Source organism: Dreissena polymorpha, chromosome 1, assembly GCF_020536995.1.
Source record: "Dreissena polymorpha isolate Duluth1 chromosome 1, UMN_Dpol_1.0, whole genome shotgun sequence".
Taxonomy (NCBI): Eukaryota; Metazoa; Mollusca; class Bivalvia; order Myida; family Dreissenidae; genus Dreissena; species Dreissena polymorpha.
Genome location: NC_068355.1, coordinates 48,081,559 through 48,097,154, shown reverse-complemented (window position 1 = coordinate 48,097,154; position 15,596 = coordinate 48,081,559). Strand labels below are relative to the sequence as shown.

The window sequence follows — 15,596 nt, the reverse complement described above, 5'->3', positions numbered from 1 at the left end:
GTGCACGTTTTTATCACATATAAATTGCTTAAGCAGAGCATTTACAGAAAACATATTAACCTTTCATTTCATCAACGCTTTCTGTATTACTGACTGAGTTCAATGCTATATTAGCTTGGGCATTATTTTTTGTAAGTTCATTTTGAGGAAATATTAAGGAAATTTGTAATCAAATGAATTTATTGTATGCATTCGTAAGCGTGTTTTGATACTCATGTAGTTTGTTACCTACATTTCACAAAAAGCAATGCAAACAATGATACATCTGAAACAGGTTTGTTTTGCATATATTAACCTTTTTATACGCACAATCATTAAAGGACATGCACAGAATACAAAAACATTCATCGAAATTGTAAGTCATATAGAAATCGAACGAAATTGAGATATGGTTAACATCGTTGCAACTCAAAGGTTCGAATTATAATTTTAGTTATAATCACAATGTCAATTTTTTATGATTTCAGAAGTAAATGCTTTAGTGCTCGATTTTTCTTTATACGGTTCGCATATATGTATGTACTTTATATTGACCAAAGAACATGCATGACAATGTTCATGTTAATGGTCGATTGGGAAAGTTCTTCTCAAAATATTATAACAATGTTTTAAATGAACAACATGGTTCAATATATAAAGTTAAATAACAAAGTAGTTTAACACTTTATTCACCATAATGCAATAATTACACGCAGGCGGCTTTGGTTGCCAAATATAATTACTTGGATATTTATTATGTCAACATGAATATGGTATGTCTTATCGATATTGGAAGAAAATCAGCCATGAATTGAAATTCATACAGACATTTGATCTCCAAGGCATGTTATACCAACAGGAATTATAATAGTACAACCGAAAAGTCAGTTTTAGAAAATAATTCACAACACAAACCTGTAAAGCTGTTTTTTAAATAAAAAAACGCGTTTCGCTTAGAATGGTTCCATCTATGAACCTTCGTTGAAAACTTTATTAACTTTAATTTCTTAACTCAGTAAAGTGTTATTAATTGTTTCTTAAGGCGATATCTAGAATAACTCATACTGTTTGATTTCTTACATAAAAGAGATGAGAGTAAGATAACGACGTAGTTTTTATTGGATATTCAATATTTTATATTTGATGATTTTATACCTCGTTAAAGAGTATTACAAATCCTATCAGTGTTTCATAATAAAATCATAAATTTCGTGTTTGTGAAAATTAAATAATAACATAACAACCAACGTGTGTACATAATTAATAATTTATAACTCCATTACGTATTTTTTATTACTGGCATTCAATCTTGCAATATTGATAAAATATATTTATGAAATTTACGGTTTACTGAGATAATGCGTAAGTTGTTCGAGAAAGGTCAAAATATTCAAAGACGCAACCAACAGATCAAGTACATAATATTGTAGCGACTCTTTGTGACATTCTCTGTTTGAAAGACTCATTCATGGTTGCTCCATTCATAGACTTTGCAAACTGTAAATGATAGTAGCCGAAAAGTTAAAGTCTTGCTCGTATTTAATTTCTTGCTCTACTATTGCTTAAAAGACATGTTTCGTAACACGTTGTCGTTTATATTCAACCATCCGGTGAGTCATTCGAACTCAAACACATTTCGCCCGTTGGCTTTCGACCTTAGCTGATTGTATAAATCTGTAAGCTATCATTTTTACATGTGCCTTCTGTCGATTGAAATGGCAATAAATTATGAATTATAAATGACACGTGACCAAGAGCCCAGTCTTTTAAAAAGCACAAACACATAAATCAAACATATGACACGAATAAACAAAACATGGCTCATTTTATTGGCATCATATGATTGCAACTTTGTTATTAACAAACACCACTAGAAGAAATTAATCACGAAGGTTTTTAGTACAAGGAAAATAGTACCAGGTCAACCGCACATTCTGTTCTTGGTTCTATTCTGTATTTGCAATTGTTAAAATAGTTGTTGAATACAGATCATGTTCAGAGCAATCCCAGTTTGATTATAACTAAAGGGATGACTTGAATCATATATCTAAATGGATATCTAGTCAGTTTGCTTGTTTTTGAAAATTGGAAAAAACCTAATTGCAGCATGTCAGTTAAGTAATTATGTAGTTAAAGTCGCACTTTTCCGTTCGTGCTCTATGAAAATCGAGAGACGAATGTTTTCAATAAATGTACCTCATATAATCCAAGATGATATTTAGGAATAAACATTATCAGATGATCAGATAAAGAATATGTCAACTAGATGTGCTATCGCAATAAAATCTTAACACAGACAATTCTATATACATTCTTATGAAATATTTTATATAAACTCACACAGTTCAACATTAGAATATTTATTGACGATTTACTACCAAGCAACTCTTTATTAGAGCATTTTATGCAGCACAACACCGACAGTATAGTGCCAAATGACATTCATAAACAACTATTTAATAATAAGCTTTTTGTTTAAAAGTTGAGTCCAACATTTGAAACATGCGTCACTGGAGTGGATGCGGATGCAGAGATGTCTTGAGGCTTCACTTGCACGATCTTCTTCACAATGACGATTGCAACAATCAGAGCCACAACCGCCAAGGCACACAGCACGGCTATTATTCCCCAGAAAAGCGGAGTATGCTTGAACAATAAAGATGCAAATATAAACATATACAGAAGAAATACAGAAAAATCTAATTTTAATGTGGAATTTTCAAATGCGCTATTTATTAGGCAGGAGGTGGAAGAAAACGTAGCATATATATCTAAGCACATACTATTATATATTGAGAAGCTCTATAATTATGACGGTCAAATTTATCGACTTCTACAAACATGAATAAACCGACATACGAGCGCTTTAAAATAACCTTATTAAAACAAGGGTTTATATGCCCAACATTGAGTCCTTTTTAGAAGTATGCTTAACTTAAACTTGGAAAAATGGTCATACCTGATCAGAAGAATCCTCAGGTAAGATGGTTGATGATGGCTTCAATGTTAAAGCAGGTGTTGTGGCAGTTGCAGATATACTGGTCAAAGATGCCATGAAAAGTGCGGAGGAAGTTGTCAGAGGTTTGGTTGGCAGGTTTGTTTTATTGGTTGACGACGAAGTTGTTGTTACTGATATCGTTGCTGCTGGTTTGCTTATTGTCGTTACCGTTGTTTGCGATGTACTTGCTGGCCTGCTTGAAGCTAATGTCACTGTTTGTGATGTAGTGATTGGTTTGCTTACAGACGAAGTAATTGTCTGTGAGGATGTAAGTGTTGACATGCATGTAGACGATGTCGTTGTTTGTGTAATGTTGGATAAATTTGTTGAAGACACTATTGTAGACTTTGTCGTTGTCGTAACTAGTTTTTGGGTAAAAATAGTGTTTGTTTTATTTTCTCTTAAACATAGAAACACGTACATATGAATATAAGCTAAACATATTTCCAGTTAAATGATTATAATATAATTATAATAAAGTTTTTTTTTGCGTATGCACCGATGAGTTACCCGTATGATATGAAGTGTTATTGTAATATTCGACTGTGCTTTATGCATTATGTTTTATGTAAACTCATGTTTTAACGTGAAAGTATATGACAGGTTTATTAAAACGAAGTATGTAAATAAATTCTGAATGTCTGTTATAGAAAATATCAAAACTTCTAATCCGTAACGAATTTAAGTAAATATGTACAGGCACACTTCTACTTACAGCTTATTTCACAAAGATGACCGGTAAAATTTACTGGACAGATACACTGAAATGATCCTGGTTGATCCAGGCACGTGCCCCCATTCTGGCACGGTGCGGAGGTGCAGGCAGTGATACGATTCTCACAGTGAACGCCTGTGTACTCTAAGATAAGAAAAAACGCAAATAATTATACTTCAGATATACTGGAGAATACCATTCATGTGTATCTTCTAATCATTACTTTTTTGTAACCGAAGATACAATGTGTTTGGTATGGTAAAATGCATAATTAAATATCAGTATGTTATGCTTAGTAGTGATTTATTATTGACGCCGTTATATTTTTCTAAGCCTTGCTTGATATATTACAAAACGATCAGACAGTAATTAACCTGTTATTCCTTATATATTGGTTGGAAAAATACAAGTGGCAAAGCATTCTAACGTTGTCATTACACAAAAGTTTTAAATAAAAGCGATTTTATATCATCAAGATGTATTTACCTCTGTCACATGCGCAAATGAAGGATCCATTCGATGGAAAGCAAGTTCCATTGTTCAAACACGGAGCATCTTGGCACTGTATTGCTGGAATTATGTGGTTCAATATTTATTATTAAGATAATTTGAAAGAACCCAGATTGGAAAAGTGATATCGATATGAAGACAGTTTGTGTGCATTGCCTCATGTTTTGGCAATATGATATTGTATAATATGTTCAATTATCACAATACAAAAATAATGATTGGCGTGATTTCTCGTTATCAATAGTTACGCTTTAAGTTAAAATACCTTCAATAAAACATTTTATTTGTTTCGGATATGCACATATATTTGACAATAACGTGTCTGTATAAAGGAAACAATGTCAAAGTTAACATATGTTCATTCTTTAACATGATCTATCATAAAAAACTCCATGCACCTACCTTGAGTGCAGTTTTTGCCTACATATCCAGTGTCACACACACAACTTTCTAGTGGATTGTCAAATATATTCCGACAAGTTCCATTATTTTCACATTTCACTTGATTACAATTATCGGTATCTAAAATAGAACAGCTATAATATAGATTAATATACACGGGTCATGATGAACAAGCTAAGTATTGTGTGTTTTTGATTTTATAGCTGATGTTATTCAAATTGTCTTAATTGCTAATGCAACGAAAAGTGGTATTGTCTTTGTACTTACCAAATACTATGTCTAGAACACACTTTGGTTTTGACGTTAATCTGAAGGAAATCAAGTAGGCAATTCAATTATTTAAATAACATGAAATTGTAATGTAACCGAATATTCATTAAACTGCTATAAAGGGGACAAATATGAAACAACATTTTAATGAATAAACTGATAGCATACGCAAATACCCAATAGAATCGACGCCCCACACACAAAACTGAAAGTCTGCTTTCTGGTCAGGAGGTTTTGGTGTCCAGTCTACACTTAACTTCATAACATCTGTTCTATTCAAGTCGTCGCTTTCATAGACATATTTCATTAAACTCGGACCACTGATCATAAAATCCAAGCTTCTGAAAGCAATGTTAATAAATACTGATTATTGATATTATCTTAATTATAATGTGCTTACAATATTAGAAGCAAACATGTGTGTAAATAAGACATGTGTGTGTATCAAAATCATATAACTATAGTTAATTTATTGTTAAAAATATCTTTGCTTACAACATATGCATAGATTTTTATTGCATAAGTTTGTATGCAAATATTACAAAATTGCATGGTTGTTATCAGTAGTGTATCACTTTAACTATATCAAGTTAAACAATGTTGTATTTCGAAACCAACGTAAATAATTGTCACTCACCCATTGATCTTAAGTTTTGTCAGATAGTACGAAATATGCACAGCTGTTCTGGCTCTATACATGTCTATTGAATAGACGGCTCGAGCATTATCTTTCACCGTTGGGAATACAAACTCCGGCCTTAGTGTATTGTCACAGGCAACTCGTATTACTCGTAGGGTCATCTTGCAAAATGTTCAAATAAAATACTTTCAGTCATAATGAATCAATATTTATTCACGAGAGCACAATTCATCGTTACATTATTGATCGCAAAGATTATTATAATATGGAAATCAAAAGAAATTTTTGCAAATATATTTCTGTAAAAACAAATATCTCTTCTTTTGGGACAGACAAATGCATTCTTCATCTGCACATTTGGATAATATATGTACTGTTGTGTCCAAAGTCTTTTCGTTTATCGCTTTAACAACATAAATATGACATAAATATAACAACTCGGAGACTCTACCTGCCAAGGCGTTTTGCTAAACGCAGTTCCCGCGCTATGCTGTTTAGACCCGACGTTCACCTTGTATGGTACGTAATCCTCAAGCATTACTGCGAGTCGGTAAGTGCCATTTACATCATATCGTTCTGTATTAACGGTCACTTTGCATGTGCCCTGTTAATGCATTTAAAATTTTCATTCGCGTTAATTCGCTATGGGGAATATACGGTACAATCAGTATAGGTATCGCGTTCGTAAGACAATATATTGATCAAAATACACCCTAATGATTAAACAAATGGTAAAAGAAATATAAATTTCAGAGATATAAAATTGCATTTTCACCTAAAGAAAAACATTCTGTTTGATCAGGCTAATAAAGTCAGTGTAAGATTTCAATAGAAACCAAAAGGATCAACCCTAATACATTACCACATTTAAAGCGAGATTATACGATTTTTATATGGGTCAAATTGTAAAATATTGATATAAATATGTTACAGTTACACAAAATAGGCAAGAAAAATTATACATTGAAGACGAATTTCATAAAATGCAGCAAAGACAAATTAGCGCCCCGAGTCGATTGCGACGAAGATATTTCGTACATATTTTCCCACAATAACCGAAGCATTCGTCTTTTTATTAGGATCGGAGTTGGTATTCGTGTGTCTTATGAATAGATATCGTTGCAGAAAATTAAAATGATCCGGAAAGCAAAATTGTGTCTTTGTGTCGTATGAACGAATCTGCACTTGAACTAAATTTAGATTCACATCGTACATGTATGATATACATGATGGCGAATTCGACTGTACAGACATTTTCGATTTCAGAATTAAATATCTGGCTTATTTCGCATCTTCCTTCGTCACATGTTCTTTTTAACTTTATTTCAATTTATATTGAAATATATGTATAATAAGGGTTTTACACATTTCATATACATTCATAAATAGTTGACAAAATCGTATAATCTTGCTTTAAACAATTTAAATAATTAAGCATTCCAATTTCATGAACTGACGTTCGTTCTTCTTGTCAGCGGTCTGATCGCATACATCTGTAAGTGTGTTTATACCAGGGCATGTGTTTAAATATTCGTAATGAACCTAAACCGATCAAATAATCTGACGACGTCGGACGTGTGTAAGTGTGTATGTGTTGTGTTAAGACCAGACATCACTACTCATGGAAATGAACAATACAATATTTTATGGACAAAATTTGTAAACCAATGTTTTATTTGTGGGAGTAAAAACACTTGATTATTAGTTAGGAACTATGCAATGTTGCCTCTATGTATTTTTTGTAACGTTTTGTTCTAAACAATATTTTGATGTCACCTCGACAAAAGAACTAAAATTGCACGATGTCCCTATAACGGCCACGAACCGAATCAAGCCAGACGGAGTTGATTGGCAGGTTTGTGCATCCTCCCCCGCACTCGCTCTGCTCCGCCCACCGACACCTCACCTTGTCTCCATCCGGGTCCTCGGCAGGGATTTCGATCACGCTCGTGCAGTTGTGCGCGATTCTAGGATGATGCAATCCATTAAAAAAGTTTATGATTGGGCGTAATAACTAGATAGTGTAGTCAGGAGCCACAACAATGTCAGTAAGGCATTCATGAATGTACACATGAAGCAAATGGTTAATTGTACAATATTCTTTGATAAATGTTGTTCTGCTATATTTATTTCCATTTATTACTGAGTAACAACACATTTTCGTGTAGAATCGAATTAAGCTTGATGATTTGCCAATACAAAAATGAAACTGTTTAATAATTGATGACATGCTTGAAATTTTTATATGTTACTCGGCTTTGTTCGGGCACGTTTACCGGTAATTAGCATTCCTCTCTCATTTTATCATAGAAGTTGAGTTAGTGTGCTATTTTGTATCAATTTTTCTCGGTACAATAGTAGAAACTGAAATATTTAACGGCAGTTAAATATGTTCCTGCATAAATGTATGTTTATGTCGTGTAAATGTATGTGAGAAAAATATTCATTTAGATAATATCTCTTTATCAGTTAAACAATACATAATTGAAGTAAAAAATATAGGATTATAATTCATAATAATAACGTCTTCTCTAATAAATATAAAATCATTTGTTAGCAAATAGTTTATACCCAAGAAAGGACGGCAGAGAAGAATACGGACTCTGGTTACTTGTGCCCTTGTCACTTCTTAAGTCAGTTATTATTACCATCTCCAGCATACCATTGTCATTGGCTAATGAGCTTGACGACAAAATCCATGGAATGTGTTTCAACCTAGAATAAACCATAGGAAATCGTTAACGTAAAAAGCATAAACATATCTGCATAAGACACATACAAAATATTACTTCAATAAAGGTAAACTTCCTGGTAATATAATAAATATTTAACTCTGCGTGCTCGCAAAGTTTATTTGTTTTAGATTGTTCGTTTATTTCCTTGTCAAATGCGCTGCTTTTTTGTTCTCTAAAATTATCCCCGTTAATATTATCAAATCCTAAAACAACGTCTTGCAATTATGGAATGTCATGCAGAGATCTAAAGCGTGCACTGGTGTTGTTCTTTTGGCTTGTAAGGTAATGATATCATCATTTTGCTCTGTATATGCTTTACACTATAATATGTTGCTTCAAATAGCACACATATGTAGATTATTATTTTGAAACATATATAGTGATTCTTTGTGCCGGACCTGCGTAAACAGATTATTGTTTTATGACATAAAATAATATCCCACATTTAACACGCGGATGTGGTTCATAAAGTCAGTGAACAATTGTAAAGCCAAGTGGTTTCACGACTTCAAATCCTCCACTATTATGAGTGACAAAGGTTCTTGATATTTACATTGCGCTTAATAACAAATGAGGTGAACATCTTATGGTTTAAGACACATCTTGACATCCCTATTAAATATATACTTATTTGCATTACGAACTTGCAGTACGAACTTTGATAACCTTTTGTTAATTTATCTACAAGTGACATCTCCAATGTATTCAATTTTGCGGTATAATGTTTGCACTGACGTGTGAAAAAAGGTATATTTGTTTTGTTTTATATGTGTGTCATGAATATTTTGTTGACATAAATTTAGATGCAAAGATCACTTAATTTATCACATTTATCAAATGCCAGTGCGTCTTTAATTGTATGAAAATATTAAGTGCAATTACAAACAAAAAAAAGTGTGTAAAGGTAAACCTTCTGTTAAGGGAATGATATCCATGTGTTGCACTTTGTTCCACATAGTGTATTATGGATTTTTGGTAATTGTACTTATTATGTTTAGTGTTACATTAAATTAACTTCGGGCACATCTTACCGTACAAACATAGGAGTGGATGGAAGTCCAGCTTTAAAAATTGCCTCCCCTTGTTCCCAACCATTCATATCTGATCGACTGACTGACGTCAAAACGTAGCTTACGTCATGTAGAATGGTTCCATTTCCGTCCACCCATTTTAGTGACGCAATCTCCGTACTGAAGTATGATACTTCCTTTCCTACGTTAGAGATGTTACATCCGGGGCCACAAGGACCTGTCCCTTTTTCCCATGCCAGGCGGTATGTCAGACGAAGCTTAATATGATTGATCAATGCATACACAATTCAATAATAAACATTGCGTCATCCTGAAATCCTGCATGTTACAAGGCCTTAGAAAAAAGATAATATAGTACGTCTTTGCAATACTTTTAAATCAAGTGCTTGAAAAATAAAAGAAACAAGAGACACGTGTTTTATTAAAAATGTACTTTCAAACGTCAAAAATGTAAATGTGTCCATATATTTTAGTTTCAAATGTGTATGCGAAAATATAGAATGGTAGTAGCATTATTTAAAGATGTAATAAGCTACGCATATTTAAACGATTACCATTTCATGCATTATAATAGTTATACCACTATAGACATTATATTTGTATTATCTCAGACTTCAAAGTACCAGAACAATCGTAAAGAATGTGCCATGCATGTTGACAAAGCATTTAAGCTCCATCAAATAAACAGGTTCTCAAACAACAGCTTACATGGCCAAACAGATAAGTTTGCTTATTATAGATACCCGTTCGTCAATGTAACCTCATCAATTACGAACATAAGCGCCTCTCGAGTGTATTAAGTGACATGCTAAGTACATTTTTTATAAGAATACATATAATTCATAACAAGGATTAAGTATGCTATTTGAAAACATGGAAATGGTGTTTGTGAGTGACAGTATTTGATTTCATTGAGGTGGTCTATAGATGTTTATAACAAACAGTATTTTTTCATATAACACATTTTATGATTATCTTTCCATCTGAACGGTGAAAAAAAAACTGCTGAACATTTGTATATTAATACATACCAAACGGAAATTCAATAGTTTTTTTTTCAAAGTGGAAAATTTGTTAACAAATGCAAACCTTATAACTTATAAAATAATACACCAATAATATATATATATATATATATATATATATATATATATATATATATATATATATATATATATATATATATCATCTTGCACGAGTTGTCATATCATACCATATTTTATTAAACGGATTCAGGAATTTTGTTAGGAAGCGAGCCTTTGGCGAGCTTAGTAACGAATTTCCTGAACGAGTTTGGTAAAATATGGTATGAAATGACAACGAGTGTCAGATCTTTTTTTATCACATGCTTTTAAATGAGTAAATTTATTAAATATTTACGCAAACATAATGATAAATTCCGAATGTTGTTTACATTTCGTGACGTCATTTGACGTTGCAACGTCATTTCAGCAAAATAACAAAATGCGATTGGTCAATCGAACGAAAACTAAGCCAATGAAAACTCTTAAAAAAGTATATTACACATGTGTAAAATAAAAATATTCGTTATGGTTATATTACATGGGAAACAGGGTATGGCATGTGATAAAAAGCAATCTTCTTAATTGAAAACCGGCCCATATTAAACATTAAAAACATTGAGCCGTGCATACAAGTATATGCTAGCAAACATGAATGTAGCATGTTTAACATGGATTACAGATATTTGAACCTTCCGTTCTGTTATGTTATGCACATACAAATTTTCTCTGTCGATCCAGATATTAACGTATCATCCACTATATTATGAAGCCCTTAAATCAAACAAGCTTAAGTGCACAAAGGGGTCGATTGACCAGATTTGCATTTGGATCCTTATTGTTGTTTACATTTTTTTTATTAAAACACATTTCAGTCTGAGGATACATTAAGTATATTCCGATAACTGGATGTCGATGTTATAGATATCACTTGCATATGTGAATATTTAAAATATTTACATGAACAAAATTCAGTTATTCTCTAAAATCAAAAGTATTGATTTTAATATGCATGTACATTCGTTATTTGCAATTTAATATACCGGTATAACCACCGATAAAAAAATGAGTTGTCGGTTATATTATGTATAACTTTATAAATGCGTGAATTCAATTTTTAGTAGGTTTATTTTATCGCCATAGTGGACCAGTGCTTTAAGCAAAAAAGTGCATCATTATAACATAATGTAACAAGCATTATGCTCCCGAGGAAACACAGAGCCTTTGAACATGTTGGTTTTTCCACAAGAACATGCATTGAAGCAATCAACGGAATCAAAAGGTTTAACGATAATTTATTACCGCTCTGATGTTGGCTTTGATTTATTTATCTATTATCTATGAATGACAACATCAACCAAAATTAATTGAATACAACGAAATATATGCCTGCTTAATGGTTTGTCTATGGAAAAGAGAGAAATATGTTTTATTGTGAAGTCTTCTTGTCGTTGAAAAACTTAAGTTTGAAATCTTTAAAATATGTTAAAATGTGCCAAAACACTTTTCACAGAAATTCATTGCTATGCAAAAAAAAACTGTTAGTATAGCACACTGTTTCTAAGCATACATTTAGCAAATGTACTATTTAGCTTGATTCGAAAATAAAAATTAAGAGATAACATCTAATGGAGTAATACTTAAACGATTCCCAAATAAATATTTTGAACTTTGTGAAGGCTCCCTAAAAATAGTTTTATCTGTATAAAGTTTCTTTTTCCAGAACTACATTTAACTATAAATACCCGGTAAAATGTGATGTAGTCCCTACACCAATTTTGAAATAAATAAATAAATAAAAGGGAGTGCGCTGTTGTCGAGATCTGCAGTTTGCCTATCGTTTTGATTAATCTTAAGACAAAGTTTACCTTCATACGTGACCCTAATATAGTATGCTGAAAAAAACACAAAACGAATGTAAATTATTCTCAAAAGGAAATAGTCAATAGGTAAACAAATATATTGAATTCAAATGTTCATTGTCCGGGAATGTTGATCCACATGCCACTCGGCAAAAAGAACACATGTTATAACCGTTTGGAAGGAATGCACATGCTTCTGTAAAAAAGTAACACTACGTTGGAACTTACCTTGAACAGCTCGCTCATTTAAACCACAACAACATATAAGAATAGGAAAATAAAAGAGTCATTTTGACGCTAACTCTACATCAGAAATATTAAGGACAATTCATTAATATTAAAAACAATACCAAACATTAAAAAGTTTATAGCTGGGGTCGACCTCAAGCAAAGAAAATGTATAAGCCGCTGGCCAGATATATATATTTTGTTCAAATAATCTGCTTACTGTATTAAACATTATGATTAAAAATGAACTTATAGGGATCAAAACACACAAACGCATCGGTGTATTTAAAACGTGTGTTGCTTGGTTACCATGTTTACAATATGTACACTGACTGTATCTAATAACAGCTGGTTCTTTAGGAGTGATGTACTGTAGCATTCGTTAGAACGCAATAACACAAACTTAAGTCAAGAGATATGATTTTGAAACGGCCGGATTTTTAGACAACAAGTATCACTTAAGACCACACGAACTACTGTTAACAAATATTTGTTTAATAAGTTTCTCCAGACTAAGCCTCTAGCATTGTAGCAGAGTGCTATAGGGAATAATGTCGAATATATTATTATTATTATTATTATTGTTATTATTATTAGTTATATTATTATCATCACGTGAACATACACTATACATAACTTTTAATTGAGCATATATAATTATAGTAGTACAAAAATGGGGTGATATACCTCAGCACCTATCAAATCGTATAGAGAAATATAGATAATTGTACAAACAACTGAAAGTTAAATAATAATAAGTTACATATTCAACATTTCTTAATAGTTGTGGATACTTATTAAAAAGTTTCTGTTACGATATAATACAAAATAACGAGATTATTCAATATTATCATTTGAACTTAAATAATATAAATTGATCAGTACCTTGTTCTGAAGTACCATCCAAGAGATCGTACCACCGAGAAATTTTCCATGAATGGTTTTCAATTCCAAAAATAAATTAAAAATAAAAATTCCCAAAAGTATATTAATCATTAGCCCATACTTCATTCTTAACCAGCCGTGATTTATTTGCAAGTGAAGAAATGTTCCGGTTTGATCGGTTTTTCAAAGTCCGATTGTCTGTTTCATCACGTTTTAATTATCAACATAATTTTAACGTCCCTGTGAATTTTCAATCAAATGTATTTGATTACTTCATTATTAATACGTACATAAAACGTGTGCAGCCCACCATTGAAAGTTTATTATTAAATAATTTAGTTTACAAAATCCGTACAATTCTTATCAGACCAGTTAAAGTAGCTAAATGGCATTTATGCGTTAACCGGTCATTATATATATTAGCACGCATGCGTTGATTACATTAACTGAGAATGGCTAGAGATAACCCAAATTATGAAGCTAATGTGATATTAGCACAACTCAACTGCCACCTGCTCACTAAGGGAATAGTCTAATATACAAGGACTTATGGAGTGTTTTGTTTTGGTACTTTGGTGTGTTATCTTTCTTGAAGTACCTTTAAGTATACTATTTATTTGTTTCTTTGCACAGCGATAGCCCCTGCCGAGGGTCGTAAGTGCGAACTAGTGTCTCCTTGATCAAAATTGTAAAGACCTTTAAGGAATATAAAGTGTTTATCAGTTAGTCATGTGACGTGTATGATTTGTTTTTACATAAGCCTAAATCACTTTCCTAGATATACATAGATAAATTATCCATAAAGAGCGTGTATGAGTGCTACTTAGTTCTAAGATATGATCTTAATTACAGTATTCCCGGTCTATACCTATTTCGGGTGTATTACGACTTTCGTTTCTTTATAATAATATTCATATCAATAATACGTTCAATCGATGATATTTGACCACATTATTCTGTTTTCAAGTATAAAAATATCCATTTTGAGAAGGTTAATAAAGCAACAACATATAACGGTAGTTATGGTTATGGTTTAAGCAAAGTCCAAATGCATACTTGGCACATTTGCATATAACTTATAGATCTCTACACAAATAAAAAAATAGTAATATTGTTATAATCATTTCATTAATAGAATTTTAACAAAATAAAAACACAAATCCGATGAATTCAGTTTCATATTAATATATGAAAACATCGCAAGCAATATCGTTACGATGGATGCTTATGAAAATTCCATGACGAGTAAATTGCATATTCTAGCGAAATAACATTTATGAAACATATTTACATATCTTGAAATGATTCAAGTCAAACAGTGTATAAAATATTTACGTATGGAGGACAAGAGTTCGAAATAGTTTATGGATACACATAGAACTCGTTGATTAACGTCGGGGATAAGACATGCGTTTTCATGCTTTAAGGGTGCGAACCCATTCTATACATATACACGTATTCAATTTAAATATTATTTTTTAATCTCAACTCCTTTAATGTTTATTTATGAACTTGTGCTGTAGTATTTACCGGTATAACGCTTACAGATAAGTTATGTTGAAAATACAAAAGGACATCATAAAAAGGTAACTGTTCCAGAAATCAGAAATATGACTTTTCTGCCTTTTGTTTCATCAAAATACATGTCTTATGTTATTGCAAAATTAAAATGCAAGAACTATAGTGTTTGCTGTTAGATACATATGTTTATTATTGTATGTAAATACAAAGACTAGTCCAAACTTGAAGTCAGCGTCGATTGTCTATATTAATTTTGGTTCTTCTGGTAATTCAGAAATGAAACCAACCGTTCGATAAATTAATATCACACTAGGAAGCTCGCATTTTGTCTCCAAAATTTAAAGAAATTACTGACTTAAACTTTTCTTAATATCTGAGTATGTTATGAGTTATTACTGTTTTTATCATAAACAAACACATTATTTTTGAATTATTGTAAGAGGCACGTTACTATTTTACAGTGAATGTGTACTTTATATATTAAAACCACATTAGCGGCACTTATTCACAATATAAGTTTGTTTCACATTATGTATCAAACACGTTTACAAATGTATCTTGGTTTACGAGGATTTGGTAAAACCCGTCACACGTATACTGATTGTTTGTATTGGAATTTACAACCAATTCGTTGCTGAATCCGTGAATATTAAAATGTTATTAAATTAGGACTTCCTGGTATCTGATGACAATGAAACAAGTTATAACAATCACTTTCAATTCATCGTTTCAAATTTGCAAACGAGGACAATAACGTTTCGACTGTTTCAAAATGTTCACCAAAATAGCATTAGATCT

At 31.8% G+C, this 15,596-nt stretch overlaps 2 protein-coding genes across 3 annotated transcripts in view; one reads left to right on the top strand and one right to left on the bottom strand.

Moving 5' to 3' along the window:
• The window catches only part of LOC127879229 (glutathione S-transferase-like), a 252,638-nt gene that overhangs the window by 15,685 nt on the left and 221,357 nt on the right, over window positions 1-15,596 (top strand). The gene's annotated exons all lie outside the window — the stretch shown is intronic.
• Window positions 1,786-13,811, bottom strand: LOC127879062 (uncharacterized). 2 transcript variants are annotated; one of them, XM_052425655.1, is made up of 14 exons: window positions 13,278-13,811; window positions 12,171-12,197; window positions 9,281-9,537; window positions 8,086-8,229; window positions 7,340-7,481; window positions 5,966-6,118; window positions 5,512-5,675; window positions 5,051-5,215; window positions 4,872-4,912; window positions 4,605-4,724; window positions 4,179-4,262; window positions 3,693-3,836; window positions 2,939-3,339; window positions 1,786-2,625 (listed from the first exon to the last, which is right to left on the bottom strand). In XM_052425655.1, the coding sequence occupies exons 1-14, from the start codon at window positions 13,401-13,403 to the stop codon at window positions 2,455-2,457; spliced, it is 2,139 nt and encodes a 712-aa protein (XP_052281615.1). In that variant the 5' UTR covers window positions 13,404-13,811; the 3' UTR covers window positions 1,786-2,454. The 2 variants fall into 2 exon arrangements, with proteins under 2 accessions (XP_052281615.1, XP_052281622.1); XM_052425662.1 differs by lacking the exon at window positions 12,171-12,197 and having other exon boundaries at window positions 13,278-13,810.